At 41.2% G+C, this 23,850-nt stretch overlaps 1 protein-coding gene across 1 annotated transcript in view; it reads right to left on the bottom strand.

The window, feature by feature from the left end:
* The window catches only part of rxfp1 (relaxin family peptide receptor 1), a 46,508-nt gene extending 25,547 nt beyond the window's left edge, over positions 1 to 20,961 (bottom strand). Inside the window, exons 1-2 of the mRNA XM_061079989.1 lie at positions 20,919 to 20,961; positions 13,886 to 14,023 (exon numbers count right to left, since the gene is read on the bottom strand). Coding sequence (XP_060935972.1) covers positions 13,886 to 14,023; positions 20,919 to 20,961 — 181 coding nt within the window. The remainder of the gene's footprint in view (positions 1 to 13,885; positions 14,024 to 20,918) is intronic.
* Between the last annotated feature and the right edge of the window lie 2,889 nt (positions 20,962 to 23,850).

The following is a 23,850-nucleotide window of genomic DNA, read 5'->3' as shown; positions in this document are numbered from 1 at the left end:
TCTGATTTAGATTAAGATTGCCTTAATATTTGGATGAGGTATCTTTTGAGTGAGAAGACGATACTGTACATGTGCCTGATCTTAGAGAGAAGAGAGTTGAATTCGAGTTTCTGCTGATTTTCCTTCCAACAGGTAGCAGATTATCATTCATTCATGAGTGTATCCAACCACTGACACTCACTACTGTGTGTTGACACGTCTACTGCAGCTTGGCAAGGAAAAGGTAGAATGAAAAACAGCCTGAACCTGTGATTATCCGACCACTGGCAGAACTTAAGTTGACAGAACATGGAGCTGGTGATGGCCACACGCTGGCTGATACAGATAAACCACAACGTGTCTCTGTGGTTCTGCTCACACGATACTCATCTATTTTTCATCCCTTGCCAGTGGCTGGGCCATCTGATATTTCCTTAATGAAGAAGGGGGTCAGATATACAAAAAAATCCTGTTGCTGTTCCTGGAATTGCAGGAATTGCAGCCATGCATGGTTAGACCAAATGTTGTTTTGGCTTAAACCAGCTACAAGTAGTATCATCATCATCACTATCAGACACTTCAGCAAAAAGAAGCAGTAACACCTGTCGTTTAAAAAGAGGTGAATATGATATATGAATTCAGCAATTAATACCTCTCTCAAAGGATGTTAGAAAAAATCGAAATGCCCTCAGCAGGAAAAAGGTCCCGACCTCGATGATTAGTTCGAGCAGGATAATTATGTGTCAGCTCCATGGATCTCATAATGATTTTTATATAGACCAGTGTCGTCATTAATGTCTCTTAATTTATGCCTTTGTCTTGATTATTCAATTGCTCTGATGAAGGCTGTAATGAAAACTGCTCTGATAATGGATCCTGCTGCTGCATGATAAGTTTCAGGTGACGGAACAACTCTGGTGAGAGCAGGACGACCTGAAAATACATTAAATTCTCATTTACTTCAAACCCTGTTTTCACTTAATGACAGGTTTATTTTCCCCCAAAAAACTCATAAATCAAAACGCCTCACAGAACTTTCACAAGGTAAAGAACACTGTTGCTCGTCTCATCTTCCTTTGGCCTTTGTTTATATAAATAACACAACAGCTTATCTGATCATGGCGTGCTGTATGAATACTTTCATCAATTTTTTCATTTGATAGGTTAAATCGCATGCATGCACTCATGCATAATGTGGTCTTTCTGGTTTAACTGCACCATACGTGTTTTTCCAGTGCTCTGAACAATAAAACCATTAATCTTTTGTGTCATATGATGAATGCTTGCATTTATAATATATCACTTTGGCTGCTATGGGTCTCTAAATCAAAACAATAACAAAAGACCTAGTTTGCATATGTCCTGCGGCAGCTTGGGATCATGGGAGTTGTTGACTCCACTGCTATTGCATATGAAAATCTATCCGATGTAATGTATTCAGGTTTTATTCCTGTTGGGTCAAGTTTTGTTATACAACACAAACAGCGGCAGGAAACAAGAGAGACGGCTCACGGTGAGTTTTAACTTCGTCTTGCGTCGTTTGAGATGAAGGTTATAGAAGTGACGGGTGAAGCTGCTGGTGAAGCAGATGTGAGGAAATTAAAAAGGCAATTAAAATAAAACGTCTCATTACCGTCTACAAAATTGTGGATTTCTCTGGGTTTGAAAATTGTTGTTAACATTTTGGATAGTGAAGGTACAGGTGTTGTTGTTTTGTGAGAATTGTTGTATTTTATCACTGCAGATATTGGCTCAGACTTCACATTATTCACAGATGGGGAGAAGGGTTTAGTAAAGAACAAAATATGATACACTTTTTACTTCGCTCCTTTGGGCTGCGTTTATATCTGTGAAGTTTCAAAGTTGTTGGATGGAAATCATCAACATTTACATATAAGAAAGATTGAGACCACCACACTTCTAACGAGTTTTAGCTTTTATAATTAATCTCTGTTGCCACACGATTTCCATTACTGTATTATATTCTCTTGCACAATATTTTCCCATCCCAAGTCTAATTAGAGGGGAAGCAAACCATAGATGGTGATGGGATATGATCAGAATTCTATTGAGCCACTTTGAACTTTAAAGACAGTTTCATTTGTGACTCATTGTGTTGTTGTGATAAGAAATAAGTGAAAAAAAGCACAAAAAGACCACTAATGGAAAAGTGATTTAAAAAACGATGGCATCCTTGTGGCTCAGAGATCAACAGGCACTCTGATAGGAAACAAGAAGCAGGGAGACGGAGAGTCTGTGATGCAGCCTTCCCTCTATTTGAAGTCAAATTCAAAGAGATCCATGACATGCTTGCAGATGCAGCCCTGACGGAAAATTAAAAAATAATTCAAATGTCTTTCTGAGAGCAGCTCTCCACTCAACCATCCATCAGTTTCTTAAAGAAGATGGAAGAAGGCACGCTCCTCTGTGGACAGGGGGCACTTTGTTTTAAAATGAACCCACTGCAGATCTATCGAGAGGAGACCTGAAACAAGGTGGGAGCTACATCTTCGCATTATACAAACAGACATCGCTCCTGAATCTCAATTCCAAAGTCAGTGGCTCTTAATCCTCGACTCAGGTTCCCGCGACCCGGAGCCTCTGCTGGCTTTCATTTTAGTCAACTAATCCTGCAGGTGCTACCTGGGACACCGGGTAAATGTAATTACATAGACTGGTAGGGCAGAGCCGCTCGCAGCAAGCCAGTTCACGCCTGGCAATGCAATGTGTCTCCAGTGTGTCGCTGTGTTTGTGTGTTTGTGTGAGAAACTGAGGGAAGCAGAGTGAATCAAAAGGCAGCTCTACTCTGGAGAAAGCTAATTTTGTGAAAAAAGAAAGAGAATGTGGCATCCAATGTTGAGATTATAATCAAGAGGCCAAAAACTTATAAGGGCCCCATAACTTTGACATCCAAATTCTAATCAGGTTCATTCATGAATTTAAGTGAATCTACCAAAGTCCTTCTCGAGATATTGTGTTCTCAGGAAGGGATGAATGGACGAACAACCCGAAAAGATTATGCCGCTGGCTATCAACGCTGCGGAGGAATAAGTATATTTAATGTGTACTTTGACACTTTGGTTTTGCCCACATCCCATCCGCTAACATGGATGAGGCAGGGCTTATGACCAATACTGCAACCAGCCACCAGGGGGTGATCGGGATAATTTAGCCTCACTTTTGGGGAGTTATGTCATGTCATCCATCATTACATACATACACGTGTCCCAGGGCTTGGTCTAACAACTGCAGCTACACAGTGCGTCACCGTTTCTCTTCATAATTGCGTACTCTCTAAGATTTACGGCATCCAGTGGAGTGTTGTGGTTCTGGGATGATGCATCCGTCAGGTTTAATTGGGCAGAGGGCAATTTCCCCTGCAGGCTGCTGTGTAGGAGGAGTGTGCCACAGAGAACCTATAGCTCAGTGAAGTGGGTTTGAACAATTCCTGTTTGCCGGGGGCCAGTTGAAGCACATGCACCTTATCCGGGGAACAGTCTTCTCAATGCTCTATTGAATGAGAATATATTCAATTATACACCGACTGTCATTACCACACTTGTGACGACGTGAAAATTCTCATCCATATGAAGTCCTTTGATTTTCATTCTAAAGTAATCTCCGCTGCACAATGGGCTTGAAATGAGAAAAAGCACGGAACACAATGTGCAGTAGACTGTGTGGGTTTTTCTTACATTTCAAGAAAAACCTGCCATTCTCCAGGAGAAGAAGGGAATTCATTATCCCCGTCAAGGACGTTAGGTTTGTGCCCCCGTCAGTTGTTTTGTGTATAGGTCGGTTTGTTTGTTTGTTTATCTGCAGGATTACACGGAAACTACTGAATGGATTTCCACAAAACGTCCACAAGACATTGGCCAAGAGAAAAACTGTACATTTGCCATGAATATATTTTTTCTCCAACTTTCTTCAACAGCGCTACAGTACCGCATGATACTAATGTACTTTGACAGATGTGGCATCAGATCGGTCCATATATAGCTGCGTACTTGCATATCCATTTTTCTGATGCGAGTATCAGAGGTGGAACATCTCTAGTTTCGAACAAGCAGAAAAAGAAGGTAACTGCACAACAGGTTTCTAAGCTTGGTCCTTTCTGTCCGTGGCTAAAAATAACCAAAAGTGTATCAACGTCATGAGCAGAAACTTCAAGGATAAAGACCGGACATGTCCACATTTTGGAAATCTCTGAAGATGCAACACAAAAACTACCACAGTCGTTAGTCTTGAGAGAGAAAGAAGTTGCCAAAACAAATAAATAGCGAGTCGAAAAAGGAGGCTCGTGACTTCAGGGCTTGCAGCTGGAAATCCTTGGTGCAGGAAAAATAAATCTGATTAAAGTGTGACGACCCCGACTGAAGTAACTCCTGCTCGGATGCAGTGAGACGATGGACATAATAAACACTTCCAGTCTTGATTGTGCATCTTAGCAGAGACGTGAGAAAATCCAGCAGCAGCCCATTTGTCTCGTTCACTCCTACGTGGAGACGCTGGCGACTGAGCATTTATGCGGTATAGGTAAAGTTGATTTGTGAACTTGTTGTAGTGTGTGGTCGGCCGTGTGCTTTCCTCACACACACACAATCAAAGAGGTGAGGGTTTTGATTTAATAAGCCTGTCGGTTTGAGATTGGTTTTACAGCAACATGTTTGCATTCTCCTTTGTTTATCTGAGAGTCCATTCAGCTCAGCAGTGGCTCAATCACACGGGATAGAATTGGAAATGAAACTGATTTGACCAGAAAGAACCAATTTTTAAATAAAGTTTCAAGAGACGATGAATTATTTATCTTACCATTGGTTGGAGATTTGTGGGGCCGATGCCAATACCAATATTAATACATTCAAATAAATAATATAGAAAAACTTCAGAGCATACCAGGATGAGGAGAAAATCTAATGAAGTAACATTTAGAAACACACTAATCAGCTGCAATTTATTTTTGTCTCTCCTTGTGATTGGTTTCCCAGGAGAAGCACTACTGCTGGACGGGAATCTCAAAACTTTTTGCAGATACCGTTTCCATGAAAGCTGAATTGAAATACAAAAATAACGATAACAAGGAATGACAGCATCCGTATATACAGCAATACTGCAGGAATAGTAAGCAACACATATAACCTAATGTTTCCCAGTAGAGATTTTGGACTCTACTGTTGCTCTTGAGCCATGACTTGGTCCACGATGTGCTCAGGCAGGTGTAATGTCCCAACAAAGGGTGAGGATGTAAATTCATTAAAAACTGGCCTTGGAAATGTTTTGTGGAGGAAATGTATAGAATGAATTGCCTAAAGCACAAACAAACAAACTATTCAAGTTAATCATTATCTATCAAGTTTATCATTTCTTCATGGCAGAAAGGGCCAAGCGTGATGTTCCTATATTTTTTTGAGGATGCTTCATTTTGGAATTGAATCAGTGCCCTTTTCATCTGGCATCACAACAACAACATAGTTCACGTAGAGACTGATTGTATGAGCATCAAAGCAAGTGCAATCAACAGGCTGCACAGTTCTTTAGCTTGGCTTATGATTTTTTAATGAAAACCATGCACAGCCTGTTTGTGTTTGCGTCATTTGTGTTTTGTAATGTTCATACAAACGCATACTTAATTAAGAACCAATAGTCGCGTCATTCAATTTGAATATTTTTCAATTTCTGATGTTTGACTCCATGAGGTACTTATGTCAAAGTACCTGGAATTCTGTATCTGTACCCATCTGTACTTTGTTCTGTACTTTGTTCTGTACTTTTCCCTCTGAAATACTAGAAAATGCAGAAAATTTCACCTCCAGGACTAAAACATATATTTAAAAGACGGGTAAAAGTAATGTTTATCTTTCAGACACAGCTTGTGTTTGAACAGGCGTCTCCAAAGGTTAGATGTGTTTCGCCAGCTTTGCATTTTGCATTACAAATTCTTTTGCAACCACTCTTGGGACCAGTTTCATCTCGCCACTGCCTCCAATTACCTTCACCTCGGCGTGATGCACGACTTCCCAAGGAAAAAAGTGGCGTCACTTGCTACGCAGATACACAACTAAGGCTCTCCATAGACACCACTTGCTTTAAATCAGTTCTGGGGTTGTAACAATCTTATTCTGTCGGGATCCTTAACGGCACAGACTCCAGTACCAAATGCTATTTATATCCTCTGGTGCTATATTGAGCTATTCCGAGATCTATTCTGGATTTAAATCAATGGTCCCTCTCCGGTGTTATATTATAGTGCACATATGTCTCCTCGACAGCGGTAGAGAGTGGACAGGGGATCAATATCCGTCTTTATGGGACAGTTAAACACTGAACAATGCTTTTGCTGTGATAAAACCTGGAGCCATCCTCATCCCAAGCTTCTTATTTCAACATTTTTCAAACAGTTCTATCTCATTCTCTTCATCCCAGTATAAAACCAACAGTCTTTGCACTTTGAACGTAACTGTGAAGTACTTTTCTCTGATAAACTCTGATAAGAAACTGCTGTTGATACGAGCATTGAAAAAAGATTCAGGGCCAAAATGGAAACAGACAACATCTAAATAAACAAGGGCATTGTTAAATTATAATGTAAGAAATCTACAGCCCTGATTTCAGTAGAAAGGTTTAAATAGAAAAAAAAGAAATCGATATTAGGCAGCCAATGAGAGAATATGGTGAAAATTCACAGCACGTAAAAAATACACATTAAACCTAAATGTCATGTTAACCCACAGGGCTGGAACAGGCCGCCTCATACATGTTTCTGTCATTCAGCGTTCCTCTGTGCTTTCATGATTAATTCGGCTTTTCAAAATCCTTAATAACTTTTTTTTCCCTGAATCAATTTATTCTGGGCTTTTACTGTGTTTCCATTACTTTGTTTGGAGCTCGTGCAATATTTCCTCCAAAAACAGATATTTCATTTTAAACCCAAACATTAATCATACATAGAAACAATATTTTGAAAAAGGCACAAATTATATGAAGGAGAAATAAAAAGGTCTGGGAGTAAAAAGCATCAATCAAAGACTTGTTTCATGCACATTTCTCACATGAAGTTATGTGAACTGTAGCTGGGGTTTTGATTGTGGTAGAAAAGAAAACAACAGGATTATGTGAATTTCGCTTAACTTTTAAAAACTATTCTCGAGCCAAAGTGAGAACATAACAGGGAGAGATGACTCAGCAGGCATTTGTTTAAATGTCACTCAAAGTGACCCAGCAGAATTTAATTGGGGTCCTAGTTAACGCTGTATTTGCTGTTATTTATTAAAACTGTGAGATTTATTCTCTTGTCACCGGTTAAAACAAGGAGCCCCGGTCCCTGTGGAGATTGTTCCAATTAAAATACTGCAGACAGATTCAGAAGAACCACAACAACTTTGAAGCTTTCAAATCACATTTTCCCGAGATCATTGTCTCGATGCTATTTGAGTTGCAGCTTTAACAAGAACCAGCTCCCACTGCTGTGATGCACACAAGGAACCCTGGAGTGGGGATTAAACCAGTAACAATATCACCAGTGAACATGGTCATTGTGTTGGATATTGTATAGAGCTCACGGCTTAACGTCATTGCTGTCCTTCTATCCGGAGTATGACCTCAGTGTGGTTTAAATAATTATCCAAATTTGTTCTGCAACTTCTTATCGAGATTATCGTCTTAATGTTGATAGAATTTTGACATTTCCGTTGTGTCTATTGCCAGCAAATTAAAATACAGGTTATTCTTTTCCTGCGGATGTTGCTTGGGACTTGAACAAGTAAAGAGGTCTGAGAGGATCTGTGAAGTGTATTGACCACATCCGGATGTACATCCCCATGTCTCTGGGATCAGGGTCCTATTCAAGCAAATCTACTTATAAAGGATGAAAAGGCTGCGTGTACATGTGGGTGGTCTAAACCTTTCAATGGAACGTTCGATGTCTGATGCGTTTATCTCCTCAGGTTTGTCTCCTGTTGCTCCCACTGTTGTTTTTGTTTTTATTATTCGTCCATTTCAGCTTCAGAAATATCTCTCTGAAAGTCCCCCCCCACCCCGGGGTCGATGAGTCGCTAAAACCCTCGACGACAGCGTCTCATCTTTCTCAAACAGTCGCACTAATGGAAGTGGAGAACGTAATGGTTTGGAAAGTCAACCAGCAAATGGGGACGTACACAAAGTGACGACAAAAGTAAAAGGCTAAAAGCAGCAGGGCTACAGGCGCCGATTTTACACAACATAAAGCCGGGAATAATCGTTAATTTATAAGTTTCAGAAATGAGGAAATGTTATTTTCAGCATGATGGTTGGGCGGGGGGGGGGGAAATGTCATCTCCCTCAGTCAATAAATCAGTCGAGCAGAACTCTACACTGCAAAATAAAGATCTCTTTCAAGAAACTGAATCAACTCCACGGCGCCCGAGCAGCCGCTGCCCCTCGGAGTGAAGGAGACGCCCCCTGTTGGTTCGGCTGTGAGCAGCGAGAGCCACGGACACGACAGTGGAGTGACACTGACAGGGCTCAGTGTCGGTTGTGGACTCGAGGTCAAGGGGGAACAGTGAGATTAGACACGTATCACAGTTACACACGTGGTGGGAGGCTGTGCAGACAATTTGTGTTCTGCGGGAGCGTCGGCGGTTGATGGACGGACGCAGCCTTTTATATTTATTCATTGTTTCCCGGGGCTGACATTGAATCAGATCTACACTGAAGGATTATTATTGCCAAAAGGAAAAATATGAACAACACTATCACACAATTTCATCTTTAGCGTTTTTTGTGCTTATTGTGTGTCTTATCTCATTCTTGGCAAATACAGATGCTAACACACAATTCATTCGTTTTCACTTTCCCTCATAGACTGTGTATAAAGATGGACGATGTGACAGCCCCCCAGATGTGACCCCCAAATTTGTCTTGATCGCCCCCTGGTGGCATGCTGCAGTCTAGGTCATAATCCTTACCTCCACCATGTTAACAGATGGGACATGGATCAAACTAAAATATAAACTAAAATTGCAGTGAAACCCGACAGTTCCCACAACGAGCAAACACTTTGGGGACTGTTGACAGAAAAAACTTGTTCAAGTGTGTAAGTTGTTTTTAGTTTGTTATTTGATGCAATAGGAACGAGGTGATCGTCACGACGACAGCTGAGTCTGACTCACGATTGGTCGAGCACGTCTATCGGCTCCATCCCCCGGGATATACTTTGGCTTCTTGTCTGGATCGTGGGCGGAAGTTGAGATGTGTCAGTAGAGTTTATGATTCTCTCAAATTTATGCATTTCATTTTTAATTAAATTTCACTTGCACCTAGACGCATTGATAGGACCTTAGGGGACTTAGCTCTGCCTACACTATGTTTTAAAATAAAATTAGGAAAGGTGTGAGACGCTGTCCTCTATTATTAAAACAGAGTTAACCTGGTGTTTTCTTTGTGTGTCTGACGCAACTCAAATCTCTTTAATTCTCTAATTCATGTTTTTTGTTTCAATGATTTCTACACATAGACGAAATGTAGAAAAAATAGAAATAACACATCCAATGTAAACAGAATATATATTTAACCAGACAGAATTGATGACTTCCATGACTTTCGCTGACCTCATCCCGTTTCTCTTTCAAGTTCTTAGCAGCTTTAATCATTTTTAAAAAGGTGTCCTTGAGGAACGCAGATAGCGAGATGAAGAGTCCTCTCCTTCACCCACCGGAGCTTCTTATTCCAGAGTCCTGACACATCTGCTGCTTCAGCCACAGGAGAAAATATGATTATGTCCACGGCCTTCATGTCCTGCCTCACTGAATTAGTTGCTAGCTACATTCAGCTGCCAACACTTACAAATGACCACTGTGCTCGTCCTCTCTCTCCGTCAAACAAAATGTGCACGTGCCGAGTTGTGAGATTAAGATCAGAAGACTGAGTGACGCACAGAGGACCCAACATCCCCCACACACACACACACAAACACACACACGCGCATGTCTCTCTATAAGGAAAATAATTGACACAATGCATGCCCTTTGAAAGTAGAAATTAATTCAGATTTCCCACTTGGGGAGCCAGGGATGGAACCATCGACCTTCTGGTTGCCTCTTGAGCTACAGCACAAGATCCCTTCAACAACATATTTATTGTGTTGGTACAGGGTGAAAAGTCTTTGATTACCCAAGAGGCCGAGAGATTTATCAGGTGGTTGATTAAAATTGAGCCAATACGAGTCTGTGTTAAAGTTTGACAACATAAAACCATTTATTTTAATTTATGTTAAGTATATTTTATATTCAAGATCTGAATATTAGTTGTGTTTGCTTTTCATTACTTATATATAATGCAGTGAAATGTTTAAACTGTAAAATATGAAGCCTTACGCACATTTCTTTTTCATAAAGGCTCGATTATGACATATTTGGAATCATAACCATTTTGTTTTTCAATTTCAGGCAACCAAAGATATCAAAAAGTGATTTACTGCTCTATAATCAGGCATCAAACCCATATTTGAATTATCGAAACATGGGCAGATAACAAATACATTGAATAATATGAATTAATAATAGTAATTTATTATCTGATTAGTCTCCACTTCATGATTGGTGACCTTGTGCTGCAGTACGTTGCAGGACTTTGTGATAAGTATTCGTCTGACCCTCTGGAGGCAGCTTCGTTTTCATTAATCTGCTGCAGGAGCTCAGTCGGCTCCATGCATACAAATAATCGGCAGCATCTCAGCTGCCACCCGAGCCGGGGATAATAATAGATGCATAGGATTGGATGATTTCTCTTCTTTCTTTGCACGGCACCCTGTGACGCCTAGAAACCTTCACGGATGTCTCAACTTACCCAGATTTGGATTTTCCTGGTGCTCCCAGTGGCCAGAGAGTATGAGTAAGAATACATTAAGAAATATATTAAACTGCGCAGATGTTTGTACAGAAGGAAAAATATGTGCAAGCCTGCAGAGGGTCAGACGCATTCTTCCTTAATAGTGTTTTTAGTAGAAATACATTCTTATCACAATATCATCCACCACACTCAATAGGTCTCAGCATGTCTCGACCCAAGCATGAAGTAGAGCTGAGCCACAGCAGCAGATGTATCCGTTCATCGCACAGGTCTCCTCCACGTTTCAGGATAAACGATAAAAGGAATTTATATCAATATAAACCCAGACGTTGACTCTGACCAGCAGAGGGCGACTCCACTGGTTTTAAAAGCAGCTTGATTTATAACGTCAGTAAACACGTTTATCAGGAGTTTACTCTCTAGTTTTTAGTCTTCGTCTCTACAGCAGGAAGTTCAGTTGGTAAGTTATGGTTCCATTTAGAGTCAAACAGACCATAAAACACAGTAAGCATTGGAGGATGCTGTGTGATTGACAGCTAGTACCGTCCAATGGGTGCAGGTCGCAAGTCGCAGGTGGGCGTGCACTGGCTCCAAAGCTCCAGTTCACAAAATCTAGTTCCAACAATAACATTACATGATGCATTTGACTGCAGTAATAGAATAAACTATCCTGTAATAACATTAAAAACATTAAATCATGAAACAATTTTACATTATAACATGAAACATGATCTATTTTCCCTTTTTCTGATATGGCAGCAATAAGAGAATTACGGTGATTTATCAGATTTATTCATTTAGGTGGTTGCAGTTCCCCGACTAAAATGTAGAGTCAGATATGCAAATTTGGCCATTTGCAACATATTTCAAAATCTATTTAGTTGCCGCAGGTTTTTTGTTTTTGTTTTAAATGAATGGAATTTGGGAATTGATTTTAGGTCCAGGAGAGATTTATTCACAACAAAACACTGTTAATGTTTTAAAAGGTCGACAAACAAAACAACCATACAACAAAAAGACCTGTGTGTGTTAAACTGCAAAAAAGGAACAGAGCTTGTTATAAAGATGTTAAATAAATAAATTATATAAATGTTGTTTTCTGCTGTGTGCCGTACAAATCCTTTTAAATACACAAGCAGTTGATATTCTCTAATTTTCATCTCAAGAGTTTGGTTCACTTTATTATCTTTATAGTATTGTTTATAGTATTTCTTTAGGGGCTACATCATAGGACATTTTACAACATTTTTCTTGATTCCTTATTCAGGGTTGCGATATTTATGAGTTTGTACAATTTGGTGCAGATATGAATATAAATCAGGATCTAATGAATTTAAATGTGTTTTTTTTGGGACACTGTGACCTTGGTGGAGGTATACGCTCTACTGAGTGAGTTTCTAGTCTCAATACGTGCTTCCAACTTCCAAGCAAGTAGACAATATAGATTTTATATTAGGTTCTATCAATCATTTATATCGCAAACAAATGTGCAAGACAAAGAACCGCTGACGCCTGAAGAAATCTTCAAGCTTCTCTGATAAGGTGGAGGTTTTCAAAGCATTAGTTTGATTTGATAATCGTAACTCAATAAAGTTGTTTCTCCTCTCTAATGTCCTCCTGTGGAACTTTGACACACACACACACACACACAATGTGGGACAATCATTGGCATAATTCATTTGACAGCCCCTTCTTAAACCCTCAAAATTGTCCTCACTTTCCACAAATGTCCTCACTCCGTAAGGTCTATGCTCAAAATGGTCCTCACGAATATAATAAGTACAAGTAGACAAACACTCCTCCTTCTTTTAAAGTGACACTCCGGCCCCCTGCTGTTCTGACACTGTGACATTTGGAGGGATATACTTTTCCAAAGTGCTGATGGAAGTCAGATCAGCATGTGGGAATCCTGGTAAGGAACCATGACACACACACACACACACACACACACACACACACACACACACACACACACACACGCACACACACACACACACACACACACACACACTATGTAGGACAATCATTGGCATAATTCATTTGAAAGCCCCTTCTTAAACCCTCAAAATTGTCCTCACTTTCCACAAATGTCCTCACTCCGTAAGGTCTATGCTGAAAATGGTCCTCACAAATATAATAAGTATGTCACGCTCTGTGACATTTAAAGGGATATACTTTTCCAAAGTGCTGATGGAAGTCAGATCAGCATGTGGGAATCCTAGTAAGAATCTCACTCACTTCAATCAACTTTAAATGTTAAACGGGTATTTACACCAGAGAGTGAAATGAGAAGCTCAACCATGATCCCCTTCTGCTTCTGCACAAACTTCCAGGCTCCTCAGCTGTCAGCTTTACACCAGTCGGAGGTCTACCAGTATACCATCAAAAGGAGGGCAGGAAGTATTCCTTCAAACATGCTTCACACCTTTAAATTGGGTATTTTTTAAAGATAAGATAAGTCGACTATGCCGTTAATTTGCAAGTCCAAAAGTGTTTTAGGTTTCACTTGGACTTGGTTTCCATCAAAACTTGTGTTTTGTCAAACTAGTGCTGCTTTGAAGTTCAAGAGGTGTGGGGAGTTAGAAAATAGTCCAGCAGCAGCAGCAGCAGCAGTGTTGCATGCAGGGAAAAGGGTCAGTGCACCTAAACAGCGACAGAGCAGATGAATCATATTCATGCTTGCTGTTAAACTTAAGTTTGAAACTTTGTTCAAAGCTTAACCGACAACAACAACTTCTGAATAAATGTTTCTGCAATTTAATGCCTTTAAACTTCAATGCACTGATATCACATTCATAGCCAGCTAAGCGGCGTGATTCTAACTTCAAACCACCTGCACTTAAAGAACAGAGCAGTTGACATCAGACCAGAATTCATCCAGAGGCACGACTGAGCTGAGGACTGGACAGAAGTCAGGAGGATTTTATAGAAATGCCTGGGATTGACTGTAATTCTGCTTTTTTAAAACACAAGAGACTCAGTTTTTTCATTCATCACCTATTATCCCAAGTTGCAGTTGCATAATGAGGTCAAACAGTACAAGCTCTTAATAAAACCTATTCAACGAAATGCACTGACTCACCACAGTTCTCCTCATCCGCCTGATTCCCACAGTCATCGATGCCGTTGCAGTGCAGGAGCTGCGGGAGGCAGACGGTCAGGTTGCCACAGGGGAAATACCCGAGGGGACATGTCGCCTTCTCCTCCGTGACATTGAGTGCTGTGAACAAAGCAGAAAATAAACAAGAATGTAATCTGCCACTTGACTTCAACGTTCACAAATCCAGAGCCCACGAACCTCTGTCTGACTGTGACTCGCATATCTCCAGACACACTCATCTTTTTTGACAGTGTTGAATTTGGTGCGATATTATAAAAGTATAAATAACCAGGAGACCGGCGCTCGGTAGCAGCAGCAGCAGCAGCAGCCGGGGCTCATGAAAGTAGGTGAAGTGCAGCATAGCAGCTGATTCTCCAGATCAGGCTTCCAAACGTACAAAAGTCAAGCCTCACCAAACTTTGAATAAAGCAGCGGAGGTGCAGCTTCAGGGTTCTGAAAGAGTCCAGCAGTCGGTCTTTACTTCCTGTGGCTAAATCCCTGCAAGACCACCGCAACCAGCATCACCACAGACCAAGCAAAGGGCCCAGTCCAAAGAGGAAGTCTTACAACGCCCACTGCAGTGAATCTGTCTCGTTACCAGATGTCAGGGGGCTCCATCAGTTCTATGTGCATGTTCCTCTGCTGGGTTTCTTATATCAACACTCTTCTGTAACTACTATTGACATGTACAGTACATATAATACAGACTTAGTCGCCTCCGCCAGCTGCAGGAGCGGGTGACTCATCCCTGTCATCTCCTCCTGCCTCCATTAGTAGAGATTCCTTATGGATGAGCCAAAGTGAATCTACCACATCACACCAGCCGTTCAAAATAGAAGAGACAGGCCAACGATAAGCTGTTTATCCAGAACTGTCTTTTAATGAAGGACTGAATTTATGGATCTCCTCATTACCTTCAAGGTATTTAACAGTCTGGTTATATCCTCAGCCTCTGTTTTAATGATGTGTTCTGCATCTTTACAATCTACTTTGTGACAGTAATGTATTTTACACCTTTCAATATACAAGTCTCCCCGTGTGTGATTGATCACATGAAATGTATCATCATTATGTAAATGAATATTACAATTACTTGACAAAGTTGACTGAAATCTGGCGTCGAGTTTTTAATAAACCTTGTTTGATTTTAAGATTATCAGATGGGGGAAATGTTCTGTCTTTAGATCAACTCCAGATAACGTTATCAAGTGTTTTATTGCTTAATAACTTTTAATTTGACTTGCAGTGTTTCTTCTAAAACAAATGTCCTTCATAAAACATTTATTCACACTTTAATAAAGGCGTATTCATCATCCCGCCGGCCCCTGAGAGACTCACTGTCCTGACTTCTGAATAGAATCACATGATTGTTACATTTGGTCTGTGTGCAATACAAAGAACTCTGCTTCAAACACAGAAATCCAATTTACTTCCACTGTTTTTCCTTTTACTTGTTTAAATAGTTTTTATTCTATTTCATCCATATTTTATTTTATGTCTTACTTTTTATCCACATGGTTTATCGGCTGTAGTTCCATGGTTGCTCACAACCTGTGCAGCACATCGTGCCTCCACCTGGAATGAAATGTGCTTTTTAAATAAATTGCTTGCTTTCTTGCTTCTTGTGCCTCATTTCCTGGATTCATTTAGTTTTCCACATCGAGCATCACTGATAAAATGTCGAGATATTTCCAGCATCAACCGTGATTATGTTTCTTTGGAGGACTTTTCATGACAGGAAATGGAAGATTACAGATATGCAAAGTGAGAATATTGTGGCCAATGACCAACTACTTAAACCACTGACCACCAGTCAGGGAACATTAGAGACCGACTGACCATTAAAAGATAACAACAAAATAAACTATTTTAAAGTCACTGCCTCAGCATTGATAACCAAGATTACAGGCTTGACCGACTATTTGGAAACAGTGATTTAGGAAAGTAGAAACCAATCAGATTAAGAACCTTAGGCAGCAGTAATAGTACATTATGTATAGTGCAGACATATGGCACGAGAGCCTGCAGAAACTTAAGCTGATTCATGGTGATGGCATGTGGTGAACAACACAGTGTAATCACTTCTGATCATTGACCCCTGTCCAGGGAGTCAGCTGAGGAAAAGCCAGAAGCGTCATGGATCACAAACTCGATTTCAAGTTTTAATCACTTTTTTCTTTATTGCCAAAGTATGAGCTGACTGAATTGCAAGCTAAAAAGTTGCAGAGGACACAAACTCATTTCCATGCAAACAGCACTGGGCGGGGGTGTGACGCTCAGAGATCCGCATCTCGATGTGTCTTCCGCTCCCCTAAAGCATCAACAGCTTGCAACATCAGCTAACGTTCACATAAACGTCCACCGATTTTAGGCACTTTAAACTACAGTAGCCCAACTGGCCCCAAAGGCACCGGATCATCTCAATTTAGATGCAGGAAGGACGTCCTGGGGTGAAAACGAAAAGTTTACACATGCAATAGGAACACATGTGTTACACAAAGTGAAAAAAATATTTTCCCCTGATTCGAAACTGCACCAAGACTAAATGGATTCTTTCCTGACTCTCACTTTCCACCAAGTTTCATGGGAATCGATCCAGTAGTTGTTGCTTTTTTCAACCTTCTTTAAAGGGACTCTTACCTTTGTTGCATTTGAGAAATTACAGCACATTCAAATCATCTCGCCTTCCTCCAATGCCCCACCCCCTCGTTCCCATCCGCGGTGTTTTTTTGAAGAAACTTTATTTACAAGCAGACTTACAATCTACTGCCTCCGCGAACGCACGTGAGTTTTTGTTTACCAAAGCAATGGATTCGGATTCAGAAGCACCGGTAAGTTGATGACGCGGGCCCGAATGCGCCACAAGAAGCAGACGGAAAACCTGCATGTCCATGCAGCAAACAGACAGGTCTGTCGGCCAATAAGGTCCTTCGGTCCGAAGAATTTTATTGGTTGAAGTTTTCACTAAATATTATGAGAGTGAAATAATTGTTTGTTTTTACTCCTGGTGGGTCTGTCTTGCATTTTAGAGTGTCATTACCTTATTAATACCAATTTAACCTTATCCAAAAAAAGTGTAAAAATGCAACAAAGGTAAGAGTCCCTTTAATAAACAAATAAATTAACCAACAGACTAATGGACATGGGTGAAACATATTTTACCCAAAGCCAACCTATGTTGTGTGTGTGTAACTTAAGATTTAGTGTCTTTATTTTATACTTCTTTTGCTTTTCTAACATCACCTACACTACTGAGGAAGATTCACAAATGTCAGATAACCATCAGTCACTCAAAGCTTGTTTTTAAGCTGAAAGGAAGTTTCACATGTGTTCCATTTTTCATGAGGACCACGTCCGCCTGTCTTCCTCGTCTGGAGCAGAAAAGTGAGAAACTTCCAGCACCTGTGTCTCCAGCGGTGGAGTCAAGGAGATGCAGCACATTCCTTTCACGTAATGTGGTTTCTAATAAAGCAAAAACGAAAGTCGGCACATTTCACTGGTTTTCTTTGGCTTCGCACATTCATCATATTAAAATAGTGAGATTTCGCGTCATTGTGTAATTCCCACCTGACAGGATATAATGAATAACTCTCGGGCACATTCTCCCTCCCAGCCAGATGGAAAGATGTTTGAGGAAAATTCTTCACAGTAAATTTACCAGCAAATCTGAAATTCTTTCAGAGGCACACATCCTCTAATGAGCGGGCTGCACACAATGCCTGCCACTACATCACCATGACAAATTATTTTAGTCAAAGCGTCCCCGATTTCTGCGATTGATAGCTCTGTGATTACACGTCACAAAAGAAACAATGATTTTCACGACGAGCAGAGAAAACCAACGATTATGACACATGAGCACATCCCCCCACAGAGTCTGTGTAAATATGTCACCTGCGAGCAATACTAATGACAGACCAACAGTTGGCTATGACATCCCATCCATAGACGAGGATCACAAAAGGTCCTTTGTTGCCTGTAATGAGTCCTGTCAGCTTTTCAGCAGGAAACTAATCTAACAACAACTGAGGATCGATGGAGTTGACAGGAAATAATTCCACACTTGAGTGGTAGGGTGATGGAACCAGTCGATGTCATCACTGGGCTGTGGGTTGTTAGTTGTGCAGCTCCCACCTTTGACTTTAGACACAGGTGTTGCACGATGGAGGAGCACACTCCGTTCTTTAACCACCACACACAGTGGAAACACTCGGTTATCGATTGGGAAATGTGTTGAAGTAATCTGTGGTCTCCAGAGGTTATGGATTCTGACACTGATGCGAGGAAGCTCCTGCAGGTGTTGATTTGATTCACCTATCTCCGTCACCGTTCATCCGATAGACATCAAACTTGGCATGAGTGGACGCGTCACTGATGCCAAAAACATCGCATTGCACTGATGCCAGCGCCCTGTCCCGAACACATCCACAGGTGGAAGCTACAGAACAAGCTTTGGCAACAGACCTCGACCTCCTATCGTCTAAAGACTTTTTCACGGAGACAAACCAATGTGGTGCTCTGTGAACTCTGCAGATAGAAACCCACCAAAGCAATAAATCTTGTCTGCACAAACACTTGAAGTTAAAGCCCCGGAGAGATATTTCAAGACCTCAAATAAACAGCCCCATTACTCCTGTTGACTCTTTTCAACCGCGTGAATGGGATGCTGTTATTTTTTTAACGTTTGTTCATCACCAGTAATCCTTGCACCACTCCTTGCCCGTGATAATTAAAGTGTGGGAGTATATTAGTCACGGATCAGTGGGTTTCTGTGAATGTGGAAAATGGAAATGTCTTCCCACGGCATCGGATAGCAGGAGGATGAACACAGGGAACGTGCTTCTTCTGTGTAAAACTCATTCTCTACATGTTTCTCTGTTCTGCTGCTGGATCAAAATCGCACCACACGTCACCCAACGTCATTACTCAGCGCTTTAATATTTTCTGTTTTATTTCACTTCCGACCTAAACTGTTATTGCGATCTGTAAATAATTTCCCTGTCAAGTTGTTTCTATGAGCGTTTCTCAAGAATATCTGCAGCCGCCATTACCACAAGAAAACAAATGGCCCATTCCAAATAGGCATAAAGTTCCTTTTCGAGAGCCAGAAGCAGAAGTTGAACGTCGTTATTTCTCTGAGCGGCTTTAGGTTTACATTGGGGCTCTTCAGGGCACAGAGGAGACCATAACGCTCTCTGCCTACAAATAGAAAAGGGAAGTTAAAAAGAAACTGTGTGCAGGAGTGAACATTTTGATGCTGACTAATGCTGAGCAACACGGACGAATACAAAGTTAGTTGATAAAAGTTTCACTTGGACACAAAGCAGAGACCACAGCTGAGGGACGCCTACATGCTGACGTGCATGAGGGTGACATAACTTGGTCTTATCAGCCTTCATTGTTAGAAAAATCCAACCAACAGCAGAGTGATTTTTCATTATCTCTGCAGAAAAACATCCCCTGGACTTCACTATGCTTCTGCCACTTGTTATCAGGGTTTTCTGCTGGGAATCTGGGAGAAAAATACAGCAAATGTGATATAAAAAGCTTTTCTGCTGCTGTAAAGTTTGCTTTGCATTGTGTGTTCATGCTCTATTGCTTGTTGAGAGGGAAGAAAAATACCAGAGGCAGTTCATGGTTAAACTGTGACATCACTTACGAGTTCCCTCCCGCCTGCTGGAGAGATCCAGTGCACAGAAGAGACAGTTACACATTCTCCTCAGATCCGAGATGCATGGCTCCGGCGGGAGAACGTAAGAAATCACCATCATGAAAGATGCCTGTGTATGTGCCTCATGCTCCACGTCGTTTTCAGAACCTAAATCTTGATCTTGACTAATGCACTATTGATTTTATCTGCAGCCCCATTAAGAGATTTCATTCCTCTTGGGATTTTCAATGCATCAGTGTCCAGACTCCACTGCTCCAAACAGTTTCTGGTCAATACAAATACCATTAAAGTTCCTGTTATCTATGAACCACAAGCGATATCTTGTCAGTTATAGTCGTCGCATCGTTGGCACAGTTAATTCACTGTGTGGATAAAATTCATTCAGGCTTCACACAGACTTTATACTCTCAGAATAAAATGCAGCCTCTGCACAGCTACACGTCTGATAAAGCCACAGCTGAAGATATCCCAGAGGAGAATAATCAAGCATCCTCCAAGATGCCCAAAACTGATTATTTCTTTCCACTTCCAGATATTTAATCAGGCTCAGGTATTTCCTCATAAAGCCCTAATGTGTCTCCGTGGTGTTTCTATACAGTTACACCAGATTTACTCTGCATGCCAGAGAGGAATCCTCCTGATATACAGACACGAGCCCTTCAGCGAAAAGACAAATATCTCTCAGCGTCTCTGCAGATTTCAATCAATCAATCCAATTTTATTTGTATAGCCCATATTCACAAATCATAATTTGTCTTTAACATGGTGTGACATCCTCTGTCCTTAACCCTCAACAAGAGTAAGGAAAAACTAATAAAAACCCTTTTAACAGGGTAAAAATAACGTAGAAACCTGAGAAAACAACATGAGATCCCTCTCCCAGGACGGACAGAAGTGCAATAGATGTCAAGTGTAATATATATCAACCAGTCCTGCTGCAATGGTAAATGGATTTGTATTTATATAGCGCTTTTCTAGTCTGATGATGACCACTCAAATTGTTTACAGTACAGTTTCACATTCACCCATTCATACAGTGCATCTACTTGCAGCACTTTGTTATTCTATGGGGGGCCATTCAGGGTTCAGCATCTTGCCCAAGGACACTTCGGCATGTTTCAGACTGGGGATCGAACCGCAGACTTTCAGGTTGGAGAGCGACCGCACTACCCCTCAGCCACAGTCGCCCGCAATCATAGTCTATGATCAGCAGCCTACAAATTCATTTCAGGGCTATTCCGGCTTGGGATCCTCTCAAGGCTACTTCTGAAGTATTGGGGAATCCAGTACAAATAGACGCAGATCACACATTTGGAGAGAAAAGGGAGAAGTTGCTGAACTCACCTGTCACTCCGTACGCGAGGATCACAGCCACATAAACTCGCATGGTGAAGTTCCAGGAGAAACCCACACGAGTAACAGATGGTGGTGGTCGTGGAGCCGGAGGAAAGGAGATTGTATTCTCTAGTTTTCCAAAGGGGAACCCGTGCGTAAAAACGGTCTCCAAAAGTTTGCTGGCGTGGAGAAAGGGGACACCCGGCTGCAGGAGGACGAGGAGGAAGAGGAGGTGGAGAAGAGGAGGAGAAGGAGGATGAGGAGGAGAGGACCTGTGGCCGCTGCTTGGACGCGGTGTGTGGAGAGACTCGGGATGAAGGCTGTAAAAGAAGCTGCTGCCATCGTGACGCACGGAGCGGCGGCGGCACAGGTGGAGCGCACACACAGGGATGGGAGGGGGTCGATCCCCGAGTGACAGCCCTGGTGCGTTCAAAGACTTCTTTATTCTGGTATTTTTTTTTTTTTAAACCAGCTTTCATGGTTTATTTCTCACTGGATCACCTGAGATGGTTTCCTCTCCTTTGCCATCAGATTTTAATTCACTGAATAAACAGAATAGAGAGGATGTTGTCAGCGAGGGTTTAATCCTCAGGTACTGTTTGTACATGTGTGTGTGTGTGTGTGTGTGTGGGTGTGTGTGTGTGTGTGTGTGTGTGTGTGTGTGTGTGTGTGTGTGTGTGTGTGTGTGTGTGTGTGTGTGTGTGCAAAGGGACTCGTGGCTTTGGTCTGACAGGCAGGGACACACATGACTGATATGTGGTTCATCTCGTGTTTCCCTCCATCACTGTCTCTCTCCTCAGTGCATCAGACTGTTTGAGAGCAGCTGTCAGATTTTCAGAAGAAAGTTATAATAGCTGAAGATTTAAAGCTGCACCAGTCAATGTTCTCGTTTAATAATGGACTATATGCTCACTTTATAGTATTTAATCATTCATATTATTCAATTGTGTAATTTCCCTTGGCTGCCACACATTTCACCGTGTGGCAGCTTTGTTTTGGAGGATGTGTTTTCACCCCTGTGTTTCCATGTGTTGGTTTGTTTGTTGGTTTGTCAGCAAAAACGACTGGAAGTAAACACACAAAACTTGGTGGAAGGATGAGGAGAGGATCAGGGAAGAACCCGTTGAAGTCATGGGGCTGATCCACATTGCAAAATATGGCATTTTCCCACATTTGTTGTTTTTTCCTCAGTAATTCATGGAACCTGATGACAAAAATGAATAATATTTATGGGACTTATATATATATGAGTGTGTGCAAGGTGGTGGTGCTTGATTGACGTTCTAGTTTGTGCCTTCAGGCGTCTGTTTCAGCGTAAACGCTCATATAAATCCACTGTGTATTATCTGCGTAGCACTGAACAGCCGATAGGAAACGATTTCAAGCTGTAGATAAACATAGCAGAGCATTTAGCAGCTGAAGAGCTTGATAATCCCCGTCAGAATAAGTAGAAACTGGAAAAAAACAGAGCTGAAAAGACTGAGTATTGAACTCAAGCTCGTCAAGGACGCAACTTTTCAAGAAAAGCTTATTTAGCTCCACGAGTGCTGGATGTGTAAAGGCCAACTGTCTTCCACGGCAAGTTTCTTTAGTAGTAAAACATCAATGTTAAAAGCTTTTACTGTTGCCAAAGAAGTATCAGAGCTTTAGAAAAGTAGACCTCATACTGTGTTGAATCACACAAACCCAATAAACTCCGTCCAATTCAAAAGAGAAAAGCAGCAAAACTTCTTCATTCATCGTAGTTAGTGTTTGTGAAAATATTGATTTACAAAAATGTGCAGCATGCTGTTTGGAGAGTGTGAACATTCACTGTTCCCGTATTTCAATTTTATACATCTGTACATCTATTTTGTTCACCTTTTGATCTTCTATTCCCTTTGACAGAGAGTCTTATGAATACACTTCAATGGCAAATACGTTCATTATGGATTTATTTAAACAGCCATTCAACCCTGATACATCCCCTATATTCATCATGTAACTAACATGCAAGGAAAAAGGAAAAAAACAACTATCACCTTTATGCAAGGAAAAACATCTTGCATAAAAGTGATGCATTCTACCTTTTTCTGTCTCTTCCGGAAAAAAAACAAGGATGAGACATTTTGAAGGGCTTGTTTGAGGTCCTCAATCCTCGGCTCTCAGCGCATCACACGTGTTTGTTTGTGACTGTTTGGAGTCTCTGACAAGTCTCACATCGTCGGATCATTAGATATAAACAAACCCCGCGGCTGCCCTGGCAAACCGCAGAAGCTTGTAATGTTCTGGCAGTCCATGAATGACTTGAATTACGCCGCTGAAGGCGTCTCCATATTGGCTCTGTGTTCTCGAAAAAGGGGGATTGAGTTTATTTTGAATCTTTGCTGCTTACGTATGCAGGTTTTTTGCAATAGATCTGTAAATATACCGACTTCAGAATGAGCAAAGGAAATGTGATGTCACGGTGGGAAATGAGACTGACAGTTTCTGTGAATAATTACGTTTGACCTGCTTTACTGGCAAAAAGAAAAGTGCCGACTCAGCTGCCGTTGTGAAATCTTCTCATTATGAATTCGGGGGCATTTTAGCAGCTTTTAGTTTGCAGCTTGTGATGAAAAAACTTCGCACAGTGCAGATTTTACTGGGGAATTCCAGGGCTGTGGAATCAGATCAGTAAACTTTACCAAATTGGATGATAGGTTAGTAGATGAATAAAAAAAAACACGACTGGTTTTCAGTACTGGTGCAGAAACAGTACCTGGCACTATAGCACCATCAGTTGTCTATTGTAATTTGTTCTGATCCAAAACAGTTACACTTCATTGTTGGAAACTAAAACTGTTATATGATGCGACAACACTGGTTAGATTCAGGCCTCAGACTGTGTGGAAAGATGGCCGACGCTTCATCCTTCCTTTGAGCGCCGCCGCTAACAAGCTCTGGTGAATTATGTCCACAT

This window comes from Limanda limanda, chromosome 10 (genome assembly GCF_963576545.1).
Source record: "Limanda limanda chromosome 10, fLimLim1.1, whole genome shotgun sequence".
NCBI lineage: Eukaryota > Metazoa > Chordata > Actinopteri > Pleuronectiformes > Pleuronectidae > Limanda > Limanda limanda.
Note: the sequence above shows the minus strand (reverse complement) of the source record. Positions and strands in the feature narration are given on the sequence as shown.